Source organism: Zonotrichia leucophrys, chromosome Z (assembly GCF_028769735.1).
Source record: "Zonotrichia leucophrys gambelii isolate GWCS_2022_RI chromosome Z, RI_Zleu_2.0, whole genome shotgun sequence".
Classification (NCBI taxonomy): domain Eukaryota; kingdom Metazoa; phylum Chordata; class Aves; order Passeriformes; family Passerellidae; genus Zonotrichia; species Zonotrichia leucophrys.
Genome location: NC_088200.1, coordinates 10,018,296 through 10,036,459, shown reverse-complemented (window position 1 = coordinate 10,036,459; position 18,164 = coordinate 10,018,296). Strand labels below are relative to the sequence as shown.

The 18,164-nt window shown below is 44.9% G+C and overlaps 1 protein-coding gene across 8 annotated transcripts in view; it reads left to right on the top strand.

Annotated features, from left to right (window-relative positions):
* PDZD2 (PDZ domain containing 2) overlaps positions 1–18,164 on the top strand; it is a 201,078-nt gene that overhangs the window by 120,243 nt on the left and 62,671 nt on the right. For all 8 annotated transcript variants that reach the window (XM_064735299.1, XM_064735302.1, XM_064735301.1 and 5 more), the window contains one exon: positions 12,277–12,679. In XM_064735299.1, the coding sequence (XP_064591369.1) occupies positions 12,277–12,679 (403 nt within the window). The remainder of the gene's footprint in view (positions 1–12,276; positions 12,680–18,164) is intronic.

Genomic DNA, 18,164 nt, shown 5'->3' with positions numbered 1-18,164 from the left:
AAGGCATGTATAAAGCGGCCGTAGTTATTAGGAGATTTGTGGCTTTGAAAGTTCGGATTCCCTTAGTGCAGTTTGTTAATGGCAAGGATTTGCAGTAAGTGAATAATAGATGAAAGTCATCAAAAGGCTTACAGGGGATTTCTTGTGACGTGGTGCTGGTCTGTCTCATGCCAGAGCTGCAGATTTCTGGGTGGATCGTAAAATCTAAAAAAGGAAAAGAAAAAAAAAAGGGAAAGAAAGGAGAAAAAAAGGAGGGCAGTCATTCCTGTTTTGTGTCACTTTGGATGATCAAGTTGATGGCGTGATGCATTGGGAAGCACAGCCACAGTGCAGAGTGCTGTATGGTAAATTCCCTTGGCTCTGGCTTTTCCACAGGCCAGCAGTGCCCCAACAGCAAAACAGACCCTTCATAGCCCCAGGGTCTGGCAGCTGGAGGGGAAGGGATGCCCCTGGCCATCTTCCCTTCTGCACTGTGCAAGGTGAACAGGGCTGGTGCTGCACCTCCTCACCATCTGGCACAGCTCTTCACGGGGCTCCCAGGAGTATGTCTGCCTCTAATGCCTCTGGTACAACAGCACCAAGCATTTCCTACAAGCCAGGAGCTGCTCAGACCCCACTGCAGTGGGGTCTGCAGTTCTGGGTGACACCTCTCCTACGGGACTGTCCCCCCTGCTTAGGCAGGGCGGTGTCCCAGTGTTTGTGATGGGGACTTTGCTCAGCTGGGGTGGTGCACAGTGATGCCTGCCCTTACCTGCTTCTGTGGTCATAGATTTTGTCCACCTGCAGACACCTTTTGCATCAGCCCCTGCTCAGAGCTCAAGTTGGGGCTGCAAGCAGCTCCTCCTGAGTCCATGAGGAGCACAAATCAATTAACATCGCTCTCTATTGTCTTGCTTTAATAGAGGTGTGAGGCAGAAAAAAGTTGGGCAGAAAAGCTATGGGGTGGTATCCTGACATGGGATGAAGTGTGAGAGCTTGCTATCTCCTATTTGTTTTAATTTTTAAAAAATGCATTTAACTCTGCTGTCACGTTCCAGGTTGAATTGCACCTGTGTTGTATTTGGCAGCATCTAATGAAGCTACAACTTGGGGAAAATCCTGATGAGTTTTGGCTGCAGAAGCAGCTGGGGAAGATTGATTTGATGCTGGGAAAAGCCAGCTATGTGAATAACTGCAGAAAGCAGAGTGCTATCCACCCTCCTGACTGTTGAAATAATCTTCACTTCCAGGGGTGTTGGTAAGGACTGTCCCAAGGCAGTTTCTGTGATTTTAGTCTGCATCATGGCCTGCCAGAGGGATGCTTGTGTGTTTTGTAGCTGGAAGTGTGGTTACAGCAGCCTGCAAGATTTGTATTAAATCCAGAAACTCGACTGTGTGCAAAGCATTTGTTGGGAAGTTGAAGTCATCTGCAGGCTCTAATCCATGGTCCCTCTGAGGAGGGCATGTCTGGCTTGTTCATGTTGCAAAACCAAATGAAAGTTGGGAAATGTTTATGGCTACTGCCATGTGTGTTCCTTAATTCTTGTCCCTTTTGGCTTCATTCAAACTCACTGTGGCAAAAACAGAAAGTGAGGATGTAATTAGAAGCTTGTTTATGTGAGGATCCATGGAAAGAGGCAAAGTCCCTACAGGCTGATAGGCACATGTATATCTGGCATTGTTCTATTCCTGCCTTGCAGGTTGTTTTGCGAGACCTGCTGTAGTTCCCAAAATTTACTTGAGCATTTGATTTTGGGGAGGTGCAGTGTCGGTGTAGGTTCCATCCTGGGGGCAATTGTCACCTGAGCAGGTGTGACCTCTGGGTCAGTGACAGCCTCAGCAACTTGGTAGATGCTGCTCTTCTGTTGGTGATCTGCTTCCGGATGGGAATCCTGAGCATCCATCGGTGAAGTGCCTGAATGCAAAGCAATGCACTTGCCTGGGCATAAGTAACCTCAGCCCCATCACTGGGCAGCTCACTGGGAAATGTTTGTTCTCACGGGGAATTGTAAAACTGAATGAGTGTCAGCACGGTTTGCTTGGTTTAGAGAGGGCGAGTCCTTTATTCTGGCCAAACAGCAGGAATATCAAAGATCTGTTTAGGCAGTGGGAGAGAGAAAGGGTTTGGTGTGACTGACGGAAACTGTTGAGCAAGAGATGGTGCTTTGTGCAGGGTTATTATGGTTGGAAACCTGTCCCAGCACGCAGGGGAAGCACGGTTCAGCAAGCCCATAGTCAGAGACGAAAGCAGTTCATCCCCAGGATTTACTGTGTGCGCAGCCGGTCCCCACCGCAGAGCGCAAAACAGTGAAGTTAAATAGCTAAATAAACCTCCTGTCCCTGCAGGCAATGGCCCTCAAAAGGCAAAATTATTGTTTGCAAGAGTGGATGCAAGTGAAAGGAGACGCTGACAGGCTGGTAGGGAAGGCTGAGTCTGGGCAGCCTGTAAGCATTGTGGTCGTGGGTGACGGCATTGCCGGGCATGTTGAGAGTCTCTCCACTTGTGGAAAATTCACTCCTTTTCTTCCTTGGGCCTAGCTGTCCTGAAATCACAAAAAGTAATGTATGTATGGGTACATTTGTATGAGTTCAGGCTCTTTCCCACCTCTTAAGGTTTCTTGCAGTATTGTCAGATCATACTTTCCAACACTCTGATGGAGTGTTGGGTTTTCCATTTTGCTGTTAGTGAAGAGCTGTATTTCTCATCTCAAATACACATTTCTTAGCTTTGTGGTCAAATTGCAAGATCTGGGGATGCTGAATAACAGGAAAGAGGAAGCAGTTGATTTAAGTAGCTACCATTTTCAGTATTAGGAAGAATCCTGGAAAATACTTAAAGCCTAGCAGTCTTCTGAAGGCGAGTAGCCCTTGCTGCTAGAATTGGCCCCCTCAAATAAATCTGAGAGCTGTGAATTTGTTCCTTCCCTATCTGCCCCCCAGCAGTTGCAGGGTTATTTGAAGCCTGGCTTCTCTCTGTTAATAGGGCTCCTCTCAGGAGTTCAAGTGAGCCTGCAATAGCGTTGGAAATAAGTCTTTTCTAACCCAGCATACTGCTTCCTGCTGTAAAGTAGACTTGATTAAATTTTCTGGCTCTCATTTTCATTGCTTGCAGACATCCAAACCTTCACTTCTTAGTGGAAAGAGGTACATTGGGAATTACAACTAATGTTAAAACCTAAATAATGTGATTTGCCAAAACAATGTGGCAGAGATTGTTATTTTGTTTTGTTTCATGGTGGTTTTTTTTATTTCTCCCCCATTTGAGATACCGTTGTAAAATTTTGCTGCTGGAATAAAAGATATTTCAGTGAGATGTGTTTGTTCTCTTACCTTTTGGGCATTTGTGATAATTTCTGCATGAGGAAAAATTGGCAAAGGGGGTGATCTCACCTCCCAGAAACAGCCTGTACCTGCCACTAGCACTTCCCTGTGCTGCTGTAGCAGTGCTGGCTGGGGGCAGATTCAGACCCCATGGTCTTGCAGCCCTCCCACCAGCAAGCTTGGCATCAGGGAGTTGTCAAAATCACACATGGAAATTTTTGTGGCATCCTCCCTGGCAGCTCTGTCTGTGCAAAATTCCTGGATTATGGTGAAGAATATCGTCTGTGCTGAACTCATTCAGTTTTGAGTACAAACCATTTCTCTCCGGTTAAATCTATTCCTGGCTGTCACTGCTTCCTGGTGTGATTTGAAGCTGGGGGCAGAATTAGATAAAAGATTTGCAGGGAGGAAGAGGGAAGGATGTGAGCTGGATGCTTAGAAAGCGGTTGTTTTAGAGGCATGATACTAAAATAGCATGGAGGAAAGGCAGGAAGCCCTGGAAATAGGATGGCAAGGTGTAAACACAGTGACAAGATTTGAGAATTCAGGGTGAACTGGCAGCAGCATCACACACTGGAGGTACTTTGTACATGGGTCACACGTGGATGGCATTTGACCCTCTTCCCCCTTCCTTCGTGTGAGGCATGTGTGCTTTCCAGCTGGGTGGTTTATTTTGGGCGCTGATCTTGGGCACGTGGTGTGATTCTTGGGAGTGTGTCCTGTGCAGGACCAGGAACTGCACTCAAGGATCCACGTTGGATCCTTTCCAACTCAGAATGTTGGAAATTTCCAGCTCAAGAGTGTTCTGTGATTCTGCTCCATGTTTTGCAAATGGGCTTATTTGGGCTTTCCAGTATGGAGTGAGTCTTATACCTTGGTAGGAACAATATGTCATGCAGGAAAGAGCAGATCCACCTCTGGGCTTCCATAGAAAGGGAATTTGATGCCTTCTTTGTTAAAAGCATAGAAGAGGTGTAAAACTCAGCCTGCCTCTTAAGTGCTCACTGAAATATCAGTTGTACAGGGGGCCATTGGAAACTGGGAGGAGTTGCACAGGACGATATTTGGAGATTCCAGGATCTTGTATTCTAAAGGAAGTCATCATGGTGGGAGAGGCTATCTGATCAACAGTAACACAGCATAGGTAACTTGGTAAACACGGGTGATAATGCCCATGTGAAACTTGGTGTCATTTTGGCCTGTTACAGCCAAGGCTTTTGTAATTTTTAAATTGATAACTAGCCAGTTTAAATTGCTTAGTGTATTGTAACTGGAAGTTATATTTGTGAATGGGGCTGCATATCCAGCAGAATGTCTGTTGGCAGCAGAGCTATGAGCTAACAAATTGGAGCCATGATGGTTTTTGGATTAGTCCACTTCTGTTTGTAGACTCTGCCACTAACCACGAAACAAAGAATTTTACTCCTCAATACCCATTAGTCTGTCTCTAGGACCCAAACCCCAAAAGCACCTTGTGTTTCTGTCTACTGTGACTTGTAAATGCAGATGTGGAAGTTGCATGTTCACTAAGATCAGGACCTCTGTAAAGCTTGAGTCCAAAATCTCAGCAGTTGGAATGCAGCATCACTGCTCTGCCCTGCCAGCACAGCCATACATCAGCAAATCCCAAAGGATTTTATGATGCCTGCAGCTCCAAAATCTGCTAGGTTTGGGGTGTCTGTCAGAGCTTTGGGGGATCCTCATGTGTGGAGAATTTATAAAGCTCCTCAAGTCATCCTGTTCAGTTGTTTGTTATCGGAGGGGAGAGGGATCAGTGTGGCCATTCACATAATTTTTCCACGTGCACTGTAATTTGGGGGTCCCTGCTCTGCTTGTTGGTCTCCTGAAGCCCTGAATCTGCTTTTGAAGCATCTCATCAATGTTCAGGGCAGAAGTATGCGAGTTTTGTGCTGTGCCAGCATAATTGAAATGGTCTTCTCTCCCCACCTGTGTTGGGGATGTGATTCTGCTGGGCTTCCTTGTGTGCAGAGAGGGTGGCCATCATTTGGGTTTTAGAACTGGGTGGTGTGAATGCCATGCAGCCAAAGCCAGACACTGCTCCTGTCTGCAAGGTGTGTGCAACTCCCTTGCCCTGGGCTGTGGCCACACACGTCTCAGCCCTGTGTAGGTGAGGGCTGTTGGTGGGAGTGGAAGTGTGGTCTCATCACTGCCATTCTTCTCCTGTCCCTGCCTCTGTGCCCTGGGACCAGGTGAGGGTGTGTGATCAGATGAGGGTGTCGTCTGTGTTTAAAGTCCTCATCTTGAGGACTGAGGTTTTAAAAGTTTGCTGTGGCTGGGTTATTTTCAAGGTGGATCGTTTCCCCCCTTGGGTTCATTTGTACGGTTGCCCACATGACTGTGCCAGCACCTGAGCAGGCAGGATATGGGGTGGGGGGAAAGCTGTAGTGCTGTAGTGCTCTTTGGTGTAGGTTGATCCCAGATATAAGTTGATTGTGAAACTGCAGTGTTTAAATCCAGTGGCTTCACCACCTCAGACCTTACAGTAACTCTGTGGAATGCCATGTTGTTGGCCCTATGTTTCCATGGAAAGAATTGCCTGGGCTGCTGTCAGGGGTGTAGAGTACAGGAAGAGAAAAGGAATTCAGTCTTCCCAAATTCAACATCATTGCATTGATACCAGGTGGAGTGAGGTGTCTCACCAGGCTTTATCTTGGTCCTGTGTCACAATTCCATTTTCCAGAAAAAACTGTAGACAGGCACGGAGTCCATGGAATTACAGCAGCAACCCTCCCTCCACTCCCTTTCCACCATTCCTGAGAGTTCGGGCTTTCACAGTGTACAAGGAGGTCTTGCCCAAGGCCTCCTGCCAGCCTTATTAAATATACCTTGAAATTTAACTTCCAAAATTGTTTTTTTCTTCAAAATTGTGCTAAATCTAGCTGCATTCTGTGCTATAATTTTAACTGTGAAAAACATGCCATAGAGAAAGCCACTGGATTCAGTTTTGCTTTTTGGAAAGCTGCCAATTAGGCTATCCTGAGAAAAACACTGTGTGCCACAGAGAGCCATGGCTGCTGAGAGACTTAGGGCTGTTGTTGCTTAACCTTAGCCACAAGCTGAGGGCTGAGGGTTGCTCATCCTGAAAAGGGAGATGAGAGCACCTTCTGTGTTCTCTGTGCTGTTTGAATGCTCCCCCTGGGTGTGATTAGTAGCTGAGCTCCATGGCTGACTTCTGCTTTGCCCTTTCTGCCTTCCCTCAAGTTTATTAAGGGAGGCAGAGAACATTGTGTCCCTTGTTTGTGCCATTGCCTGCAGAGCCTGGGGCAGGAAAGGGCTTGTTGGTGATGAGATATTGGATCAAGCTCATTCCTGGTGTGCTTCAGTTCTGTGCCCAAGACTATGTTGAAGTAACAGCCAGGTTTACTAACACTGTTGCTTTCTGCTAAGATAAATTATGGCTGGAGAGCTTAATCCTCCAAGGAGGTCCATGAGAGGGCTGGTCATCAGGTGTCCGTCCTTGCAGCTCTCAGGAATTGGAACCTCTTGCAAGCTTGGATGTAGCAAGGTTTGCCCTGGTCTTTGTAGGTTGGTGTTCCCTTTTGCCTGCAGACATTGAGGCAAGCCTGGCTCCTGGCTGAAGACGTGGCAATCTGTGGAAAATTCCCATTGGTGCTTGCCAAAATCAGTCCTTAGTGGGATGGATGTTCTTGCACAGTGACAGCAGGGAGGTGAGGGTTTCATCAGGAACATCAGTCACTATCTGTTAGTCATTAATTTGCCTTACCTGAAAAGCAAGTTTGCTCCTTTGCAGACATCATGGAGAAATGTTAAGTTTAGCTTTTAAATCCCCCTTGGGTCTGGCGGTTTCAGTTCTGTGAGGATCTGCACTGCCCTTCATCTTTCCAGCCTGAAGAAGATTGAGTTTCAAGACATTTTACCATGCCAAAGTCCTTTAGAGAAGAGCATAAAAATGGTCTGTCTGTCCTGCAAAGGACATTATAGGTCCCGGGAGGGCTAGGCAGGGGCTCTGAAAGTGGTCGTCTCAACTGAGGTTTCTGCTCAGTTTGTGCCTCGGTTTCTGTCTTGGTGAGCTGCATGGTGGGGTGGCTGGCAAGATGTCAGTGATACTCTCTGTGTATCATTTCCAAAGCACTTTCTGATCTGTCAGGATGAAGGTTTCTGGAGAAATGCTAAATGGCATTATTAGTGTAAAATAAACATACTTCAATATTTCTGACCCTAAAGTGGATCCAGATGCTTTCTTATGGCTGCTGGATCTGCTTTGATTTTTCCATGGCTCAGTGTGGCTGTCTGTATTTGTTAAAGTGAGATAGGATGTGACAGAGCGCTTGTCACAGCATGCTCTTGTCAAGTCAGAAAACCTTTATATTTATACATGCACATACTCAATTATATATATATATATGTAAAAAAAGAGGACAAAATTACTGTCTTAGTCTAAGACACTATTTCCGAGTCTGACATGTCACATGTGTGCCAGGGAGGTTGGAATAAACTCAGTGAGTTTATCAGTTTTTATGATCACAGCAGTCAGTTCAGCTGTGTAGGGGAGAAATGGGATTTGCCTGAATAACTCAAAATAGTCTCCCAAGGAAGTGAATGTGTGTCTCTGTCTTTATAGCTCTGATACAAAAAGGGTATTAAATGTCCCTTGATACCAGCTACAGGTTGCATTTTCCAGTCTGTGGTTGAGCTTTGCGAGAGGTAACTTTGCAGCTTTGTTTCAAGTCTAAAACAATTTTTGTCTGGTTTTAAAGATTATTAACATTTTCATGGTTTCTCTACTACAGAGAAGAACTAGTCTTCCCACTGCTTAAGGGTTACATCTTATATGGGTTGGGGTTTCACCAGCACTGGTGCCAGGGTGAGATCAAAGCAGCAGGAGCTGCTGGGTGGTCCTTCCTTCTGAGCATGCCAGTGGGAAATGTTTCCAAGCCAGTATTTCAGTGAATTTTGTTTTAGATCCTGTTTGTGGAGATGATGCTGCAGTGTCTGAGGGGACTCCCAGCTGTGCCAGGGAGATTTGACACTACCTTGCAAAGTGTGGATGAGTGTTCTGCTGGTAAAATGTTTTGGTCTGGTTACTGATACTGATAGATGTATGAACAGCTAGTAAAATCTCTTGCATTCTTAAAATCAGTGGTAATAGGATTTGTTATGTGTTGTGATTTGGTGGCAGCTGAAGTATCTGCTCAAGGTTTCTTAGCTGGTGTATTCAACCAAAATGTATTCCATCCTCTGCAAACCAAAGTGAGAACAGAGAGTCTCATTTTCCAATAAATTTAGATAAATCAAAGCTGAATTAGGGATGCTTTTTGTCCATACACCTTCTCCACCCAAGCTGAGGTCTGTGTTCAAACTCAGTGACAATTGGGAGGTTGCTGTTGATTCCCCACATCTGTGTTGAGAGCTGTTGTGTATGCTCATCAGCTCTGATCCTGCCCTGCCTGAGACACTGTTGGTGTATTGATTGCAAAAATCTCTGCAAGTGCTCTACAGGGACCAAATCTAAAAAAAAAACCAAAAAACAAAAAAACAAACAAAAAAAAAACCACCAAAAAAAAGCTTTCCTGCATTGCACACTTTAAACCTTGAGTAAAACTTGAGTATGTGGATTTGAGGTACTTTCCATATTTTTGCAGTTTTCTGCTATCCAGAAACTGTATAATTACATTTTATTGAGCCTGTCTCACTACTCCCTTCTGGCATGGGATGCTCCTGGATTGATAGAAAACAATTTAAAATATGAAGGTTCTCACTCATTTAATGCAACCTTACCTGTTCTTTGCACAGCGTTGAGTGCTTGCTGTGCTTCCCTTGTGGTTTATTTTTTTGGTTTTTACTTAAACGGGAAAGAAATGGCAAAGGAAAAGAAAACCAGCCAAGTAGCTGGCATGTACTTAGCAGAAATTGCAAGTGGATCAGGCTCCTTGGTTATCATCCCCATCTTGGAAGGGCAATACAATAAAATGACCACAAGTTCTTAGTATATTATTTTCAACTTGTCTCCTATCTTGTGTTATGAGTTTAGTGTTCTATCAGGGCTAGTTTTCCTGGTCTTTGGTTTGAAAGAAACTCTGGAGATAATGGTGCCACTTACTGCATCCCTGCTCCCAGCAGGACTTAGCCTGTCCAGAAATACCTGACATGATCCAGTGTATGCAGTGACTTGCTGCCATGCAAAGGTAACTGCTCACTGACCCAGAGAACACTTTTTTTTTTTTTTTGTGTGTGTGGAAACTTACTGTGTTCTTTGAACTGTTGAGAAGTACTCAAGACATAAGCCTGTGAGTTACTACAGGCTGCATGCCTGGAACATGCAGGCCATCTCAACATATGGAGTAAATCATCGCAGCTCTGCTGACTTCAGTGCAGCTGCATCTATAACCACTTGCTGTAACCCTGCTCCAGACTGGAGGGATGATTGTGTATGAAGAGTGAATAGGAAAAAAACTCTCCCTTTTTTCCTAGAGCTTTACACTTTATGAACAGAATAAATGGGCCATGAGTGGAGGTGAAATAGTAAATTATTTTTGCCTCTTTAGAATGACTTTATTTGGACATATGTGAAGTTCCCTCTTGTTCTCCATACTTCCTAAATCAAGTAGTTGATATGCATGCACTTGGTTGCTGGCATTAAAAAATACATCAGTAATTAGTTCAGAGATTGGTGTTTCAAAAAGCCCCATATACGTGCACCTGCACAGAAACAAATCAGGCAGAGTTGACACTGCATAAAGACAGGGTGGGCAGCACCAACATAAGGCACACGACTATGGGAAGAGGAGCTGCTTTCCTGTTTCCATGTGCCAATAGAAGCAGTGCTATCAGGCTTATGTGTGATGGATCAGAGTGCACTGGTATTGCTGCAAGCAAAAGTCATGAATTTTAATCAACTTTACTGGCTGCCTTGAAATTTGAGTTGAAAGATAAATGTGAAAAACAGGCAGCTCATATTGTTTCTGGAACAGAATTGCCCCTTTTCAGTTGATTAAAAGAATTCTTCTTTTAACTTGATAATCAAAAATAATTCCATGTTAGCTCAGTATTTTTTTTTTCTATGCTAACCCTTCAGGTCCTGTCTGCTTCATGTGTCTCCCAGAGCCAAGTGTCACCTTGTGGCCACCCAGACAGTTGACCTTTGCTGCAGAGACTTCCCAACTGGCAGGGCTTGTTGGCTGTCTGCTTTCAGCCATTTGGAAAAAGATGGGTTTAGGGCTTTATTTAAATATTCTTTATGTCTGGGGAAGGGGAGGAAAAAAAGGATTGCCTGGTGAAAACTGAAAGGACTGTCCAGGGAGTTGAAGTTCAATTTGTATTCATTGGGAACTTTGGCACAGCAAGCATAGCTGTCCTTCCCATCTGTGGCTCCAGGGCTGCTTTTAAGGTTATTTAGTTGTGGTATTCATTTAAACATCAGTCTTCCTAATTAAATATAAGTGATTTGAATGCCGATGTTGTCTGTGGGGGACATTGAAGCTTTGCAAAGAAGTGGAGTGAAAATACCAGTCCTTGTCCCTGGACAGAAATACACACCCATCATATTACTTCCAGCCACTGCCAGGCTGGTCTGGCTTACTTGGAGTAGTTGCGGGTGCTTTCCTCACCCCTTTGCTTCAGGGGTTATCATAGCTGCTTTTCCTGTTTTGCCATTAAGTCACCTCTGTGCAGGATGAAGTTAGAAGGATTTATTTTATGGCCAAACAACTTTTAAGAAAGGGAAATGGAAAATTAGCCTACAAGCAGCAGGGAGGGAAAAAACTTGGTGGCAGACTCCTGAGTGGTTCCTCCTCTCTCTGTGCTGTGCTGTTTTCTCTTATGATCTGTGGTTCAACTCCACACCTAGTTTCTCATCTCATCCAAAAGCTGTAGGTTCAGCAACTGCTCTGTATTAGTAAAGAGTGCATTTCATTGCAGCTGCAGCACAGACTTACTTAATGCTGTGGGAAATTCATGCTATCTTCACTAGTGAGAAAGGCAATACAGTTTTGGGGCCTAAATTAGTGTGAAAGGGCACATACAAACCTGCTACATACAAATTCCAGCTTGTTTGTACTCTCAGTTGGTTACACCCTTGGCTCAGAACCCAAATATTTCAAGAATTTGGGTTGAGGTATATCCTTTTGTAAAAGAAGCATGAAGTTGGATTCCCCTTTTGCATCAGTGGGTGCAGTTTCTGTAAGGTCACAGAGGGTTTGTTTGAAGCAGAAATGTTAATTCCTCCAGGCATGTCCTGAGACTCTGGGAGGGGAAGTGATGCTTTGCTCTGGTAGGAAAACCTGGGGGCTGCTCCTTGCACAACTGAGATGACTTGGTCCCTGTTTTGATTAGAATATGCTTGTTATGAAGGAAACCCGCCTGATTTCCACGTCTCTACGAAGCATCTGGGATGCCTTGTAGTGCTGTGCCTTGCTGTACTGGGGCCATTGATGCTGTGCCTGCTTACCCTAGTGGCTGTTTTTTTTTTATTTTCCCAGCGGCCTTCAAAGCATGTACATATGCTGAAGCAGAAGATTAGTTTCATTAAGGAGGCTCATTTCAGATGCAGATGCTCTATGGGCTTCTGCACAAATGAATCCTGCCTGATTTAAAAATTTTTTTTTAGAAAGTATTTCTTTATTTTAATACTCTGCTGGGAACATTCTCTGCTCTCCTTTCCTTACTTCACCTTTACATGCTGCTGCACTGCAGATATGGAGGTCAGGGCATGTGAACTGGTGGCATTTATCAGCTGTCATGTTGTGCTGTGGTGGGATCAGCCTGGGTGGCTGGTAGGACTGTTAATTATTCCTGGTATTTTCTTCTGATACTGAGGAAAGAGCATTTGCCAATTCCTCACGTTATCCTAACCTGCCCATACACCAGGTAATCAGCTGGCTGAGACAGTGCATGAACATCATGGGGCTCAGCGAGTTGGGATGTTGAGGTGGGATGTGGGCACTGCAGGGTGAGTGGTCCATGGCTCTCATACATCTCTCATCCCTTTCCTTGCAGTTACCTGGCCGAGCAGTGCTGGAATGGCGGCTTTGTCTACCTGATCATGTTGCGCCGCATCAAGCGCAAAGCGCCTCTGCCTCCCTCCAACGGCAACAACAGCAACAGCTGCGACGCCAAAGCCAAGCCCAGCCCTGAGCCCGGAGACAGAGCTGCTCAAAATGGGAAGAGGACCAGGAAGTTCGGGGTCATCACCAGGACCCCGGGCAGCAAGGACAGCAAGGAGAAGCTGGGCTCAGAGCACGGGAACGGGCACTGCACGCCGATGGAGGTGGAGGTTGCTCAGCCAGAGACCTCCGAAGCAGAGAGCAATGGGGAGGAGCAGCACCAGGGCACTGGGGCACCCTACCGGGGCCAGCTGTCAGATGATGGCATGCCAGACATTGGGGACCAGGCTGCCCAGGTAAGTTTGATTTGATTCTTCTGTAGAAGAAAGCAGCAGGTATGCAAGCAAATTAGGTTGATTTCTTAAGTAATTCTCTCTGGTTTCAATGCTCTGACCTTGGGCTGAGCCTGTAGGTGATAAGAGAAGCTGTTCGGGCACTGAACAGCTGTGGGATGGCATCTAAAACAGGGGGGCAGGAGGACTGGAGAGTGAAATAGTAATTGTTGGAAACCTCTGTCATACTCCATCTCTGATGGTGGGTAGGTCCTTTAATCTCCTGACCTGTCAGGGTTGGCCTCAGGATTTTTTGTTGAGACAACTGATGACCCTCTAACACTGGAGGAGGAGATGTCAGTAGAAGATGATAATTTTTGTCCTTTGGAGCTTCATGTTTAGCTCTGCCTGGACTTGATGTCACCTTGCAATTCATGTTAACATTGGGATTGAAGATTCCCTTTTTGATGCACCAGACCGCATTGCATGTATCTGTGATACGAAACTTGTTTGGCCAGTGTCTGGCAACCACATGGAAGTAATTGTGGATTTTGCTCAGAGTTGATGAGATAGACAATTTGTTAATGTTTGGGACAACAGTGGGATTGGGGCTTTTATTGCTTCTCTCTTTGCCCTAATGGAGATCTTGGGGTTTGTTGCCTGTCTGGAATTGCAGCATTGCTGGATGGAGGAAAATAACTCAAGCCTTGATCAGGTTTCAGTACGCATCTATCACCAGAAGCACTGTCTGCCAATCTTTCCAGAGGCACTGATAGTATAAACAGATGAAGGCTGCTTTGCTGGGCTCGGGGCTGGCTGCAGCAGCTGGTTTTGGTTTTAAGACTTCAAAGCTGGTAACAAAGCACTGCGAGTGGACATCTCATCACTAAATTCTGTTGAGAAAAGCAGGGAATTAAATGTGCCCTCTGAATTAGTGCTCCTCAGCACTACTCCAGGGTAGTGGTGATCATGGTTGAAAAGTTACAGTAATTTAATTTAAAGTACTTTGTAGGAGCTAAAAGCAATTAAAAAAACCTCTGGTTTTAAAAGAAGCATAATTGCAAAAACTTTCTCTTTGCATCAGTGAGACATGTTGGATTCTATGGTGCCACAGAAAGGGTAGGGTGCTTGTGTGTGTGTTCTTGCAAGCCTCATAACTGCAATCATTCTGAAAGAAAACATTAAAAGTTTAAAAATAAATAAATGAATCATTCGATGTTTTGAAAGTTCTGGTCCATATGAAGGCTTCTTGAATCTGTTCTGAAGATATCTAAACACATGTTGTAAATGAAATTGATCAGACTTTTTTTTGAAGTGGAAAGCCAAAAATATATGTGTAAAAAAAGAGAAACTCTTGATCCACAGCCATCTCGTGCTAGTGCTACCTTTATGTTTTGAATCATTTTGGTCTGAGGAGTAAATTGTTAAATTCAGAACATATATGTATCAATGTGAGCAATAAATACATTTTTAATGCAAAGGATGGCTTCGTGAAATGTAAAAACATAGCTGAGGCACTGGAAAAATTCAAGAGCTGTGATCTCTTCAGTTGTGGTCTAGTGTCATTTAGTAAAATTGCTTCTCTATTTTTTTTTGTTTCCTTCCCTGCTAATATTTTGCTTGGAAATATGACCTCCGTCTGTGTCAGTACTAATTGCATTTTCCTGACATTTGAATGAGGAGAAATGTGAATATCTGGAGCCTGAATAGCACGCCCAGCTCATCCTTTGCTTTTTAATGACAAGGGGGGCTTACAGAGGCCCATCACTTACAGCATCTGTGGGGTAGCTGCTATCAGAGTAATGAGTGGCCTAATTAAGTTTCTTAAGTATTGAATAGGGGCAGTGGTGAATAAAATTTTCAAAATTTGTTTCCTGTTAAAATAAAGAAAAAAGGTGAGGAATGAATACACTTGGGAGCCTCAGATCTCACTTCCAGCTCCATTTTCAAAGCTTGACCTGGCACTCAGGCATGTGAGATCCAGTTGTGTCAGGAGCCTTTTGAAAACAGCATCCAGGATGTCCTGTCAGAAGTTGCAGCCTCCTTCCAGGCTTCAAAGCGCAAGCCAAACCTCCCGTAGCCTCAGGATGAGTTATCTCCTCCCAAGCAGGGACAGGGTGCATTGGCAGGGCACCCTCTCCATGGGGAAAGCAGCTCCCTCCCTGCTGCCTGCCCCGTGCTCACCATCTCCTCCACATGTTGGCTAATTGAATATCCACAGCTGTCAGCCCTGTGCCCCTGGGGAGCACTATATTTGCTTTCGGGGGAGCCCCAGCCTGCGGCAGACTAGATGGCTGCAGGTGGGAGGAAAGGCTTTGAGAAGTCACTCAGGGACCAGCATGGATGTGGAAAGACCTCCCTGGTCCCCCTCTCCTCTGCTCTTTTCCCACCCCAGGATGCAGATTGGAGCTTTACTGAAACTGAATTGTGGAGTCCAGGAAAATTCCTTTTTTTTTCTTCTCTGCAGGAAATTAGTTTGAAGTTCTAACCAAAATAGGGGAGAAGAGGTTGGGTTGATCTGCATGTCTTCAGCCACTGCTGTGCTGATCCCAGTGGCTAGCTCATGGCCAGTGCCTAGGGAATGTTGTGCTGGGAGAGCTTTTGAGGCATCTACGCTCCATTTCAGTGCCTTTTGCTTTCAGGGTGCTTCTCCCACAAGGAAGGGGTTGTTCTGCCATTTTGTCTCCCATTTTCTCTGTGCATGCTGCTCATAACAGCGATGCTGGATCATGAGGCGACAAGCGAGATGAATACTGTTTGTCGAGTGAACCTGCCAGGAGATTCCTGTGTTACTTATTTGTGTGCATGTGCCAATGCCCTGCTTCAGGCTTGCTTTCATCTCTCAGATCTTGATCTGTCTCTCCTTGCACTTGGCATTGCTATCACTGTGTATAAACAAATCTGCTAGGCTGTCTGCTGGTATGTAACCCTCAGTAAATATTGTACCTGTCAATTAGCAGGCAGCATTTAATGTTTACAGGTGGTTAAGTTATGCTGCAGTGTTTTTAGGATGAACCTAAATGACTTTTAAAAATGTGGGGATTCAAAGCAGCAAAGCTGTGTATCTGCCTGACAGGAAGATCTCTAAGATCTGGAAAGCAGACCTGACCTTGGAGAGGACCCAGGCTGGCAGCAGTGGGAGTCAAGGGCAGTGATTTAAGATTAGGCAGCCTCTGAGCTGGAGTAATGACCCATCATATCCTGTAAAGATTGGAAGCTTAAACACAGATATCAAAGTTTATTTCTTCTATTCAGTGGCCTGAGACAGGGTGTAGTTTTGCAGAGTGATTATACAGGCATAGATGGAAGAGAAGCATGGGAAGGGGCTTCTGGGGCGCACTAAAAATTATAAAGAAAAGGAAACTGTGAACTTTCCACTCAACATACCAGTCCTGTGGTTTCACTGTCTTGAGTGGTAGGACAGAATCGCTCAGTTTTGTTCTCAGTTTCTCTGTCCTAGTCTTTTTAGAAGATCTGTGGACTGCTTTCTGTTATTGTTCAGCCCCTAAGGAGTGCCCAGAGATGGCCAGATACAGCTGGCATGGGCAGGGATCAGAAGTAGGACTGGGGTTTGCAAAGACCAGATTAGGAGTGTGAGGGGCTGGAGTCTGGTTGTCAGAGGGGACTTAAACTGATCCAAGTTTTGCTGGCATGACGAGAAGTTTGGCTTTCAGGTTTGGCCAGGTTTGGCTTTCACTGATGAAGCCAGAGGAAGCTTGGACAAAGATAAGTTATACCAGAACAGACTAGCCACCTTGGCTTCCTCCGTCCTCAGCAGGATGTTCTGAAAACCCTGAAAAACCCAGATGTTAAGAGCAAAAACAAGACACCCCCAGAGCGGCCTTGAATTCTCTTCTTTATAAGCATCCAAATTATTAAGGTCTTGAAATCCAGATCCAAATTTATCAGTGACTAGTGGAAACTGTGAAAAGAACATTAGGCAGCGTGAAAATGTTTTAATATTTAAGGGAGGCAGGTGAGAGGAGCTGGGGCTGTGCATTTCAGCATTTCTCCAGTGCCAAAGATACGTGGCACGGGAGGAGTTCAGGGTGTCCTGGGTGGTGGTAGTGCTGTGGGGTGGGGTTGTGGTGGGATGCCTTTCCAGGATGGAAACAGATTAGCATCTGATGGTTCTGCAAACTGTGCACCATGCTTTTCTGAAGTCAGCATGCCATCTATTACAAAAGGAGAGAAAGGGGAAGGCAAGGGAATGTTAATGCTTTGCCTCCTAGGGGTTTTTGGGCAGGTCTGGGTTTTGGCAGTAGTTGAGGATCTTGGCTCCATGCTGTTAACCCCATTGCTGTGGTCTCAGTCCCCAGAGCAGTGTGTCTGCGTAGCCAGCTTTGCTCTTACAGCCTGACTGAGCCCAGCTTGCATGGACCACAACCCTCTCCAGACGTGTGAGCCTGTATACAGGTGCACACAGACGTGTCTGTATGTAGAGAACCAGCCAGGACTTGCTTTTGCACTGCATGGTACATTTTATCAGCAGCTCTTTTCATTCTTCGGGCCCATTATTGCTTTCTTACTGACGTGGCTCATCTTGGGTAGGGATGAATGCTTTTGAATTGCATTTTACTTTGCAGTTAGGGAAGGCTGACAGCCATTCTACAGCAGTACTTGCCAATTAGTGTTGGTAAATGCCAGCATTACCTTGACTTTTGGTTAGTGGAAAATGTTCCTTATCTTGCCAAGCAGAAGAGGAAGGCTAATAGCACATTACAGGAATCAAAACATGAGGCTTGAGATAATGCAATGGCTTTAAGCATTTTACTATTTTGTTAAACTTGATGGGAAAAAAAAAAATTCTCACCCTTTTGCTGTACCAAACTGTATAACTTGCTGTGAGCAAGGTAGTCCAGTGAAGCTGCTGAAGCTAAGTTGCTTTACATCTATTTTTTTTGGCAGCCTAAGCAGTAATTACAGTTTCATCAAGGCTTTTATGGGATTCTTGTGATGCACGGTTTAGACATAAATAACGCTGGGTTTAGGTGTTAATGTGGATACTTTTAGTCATGTAAAGGCCTTCCTCAGTTCTTAACATCTTTTTATCTGTTGTGTTTTCTTCCAACTTTCATTAACATGGATCCTGGGGCTATCTGCTGTCTTGAAGTTTTAATGTGCACTGTGATAAGCATGTCTTTCCTCTTTGTTGTCTGTTTTGGGTTGTAAACTCTCTTAGGGACAAGGGCTGTCTTTTAATTGCAGCTGTACAGCACTGACAAAACTTGGCCTTGTTTTTGCTTGGGGTTTTAGGAAGTGCTTTGATGTAACCAGCAGTGAAATTACAGTTAATATTTTTTGCTGCCAGTTATGTTCCACCTTGCCATAAAACAACAAGCATCCCGATTTTCTGGGGTTAAGTCGCTTGCTGCCAAATTTTTTCAACTGACTTAAGATTCTGCTTGCCTTTGCTGTGATTTAAGTGATAGCTGCAGCTGTGGTGCTGTAGACTTTAATTTTGAATAGCGACCTGTCCTTTTATCTTGTTTTTGTACTGAATTTTCCA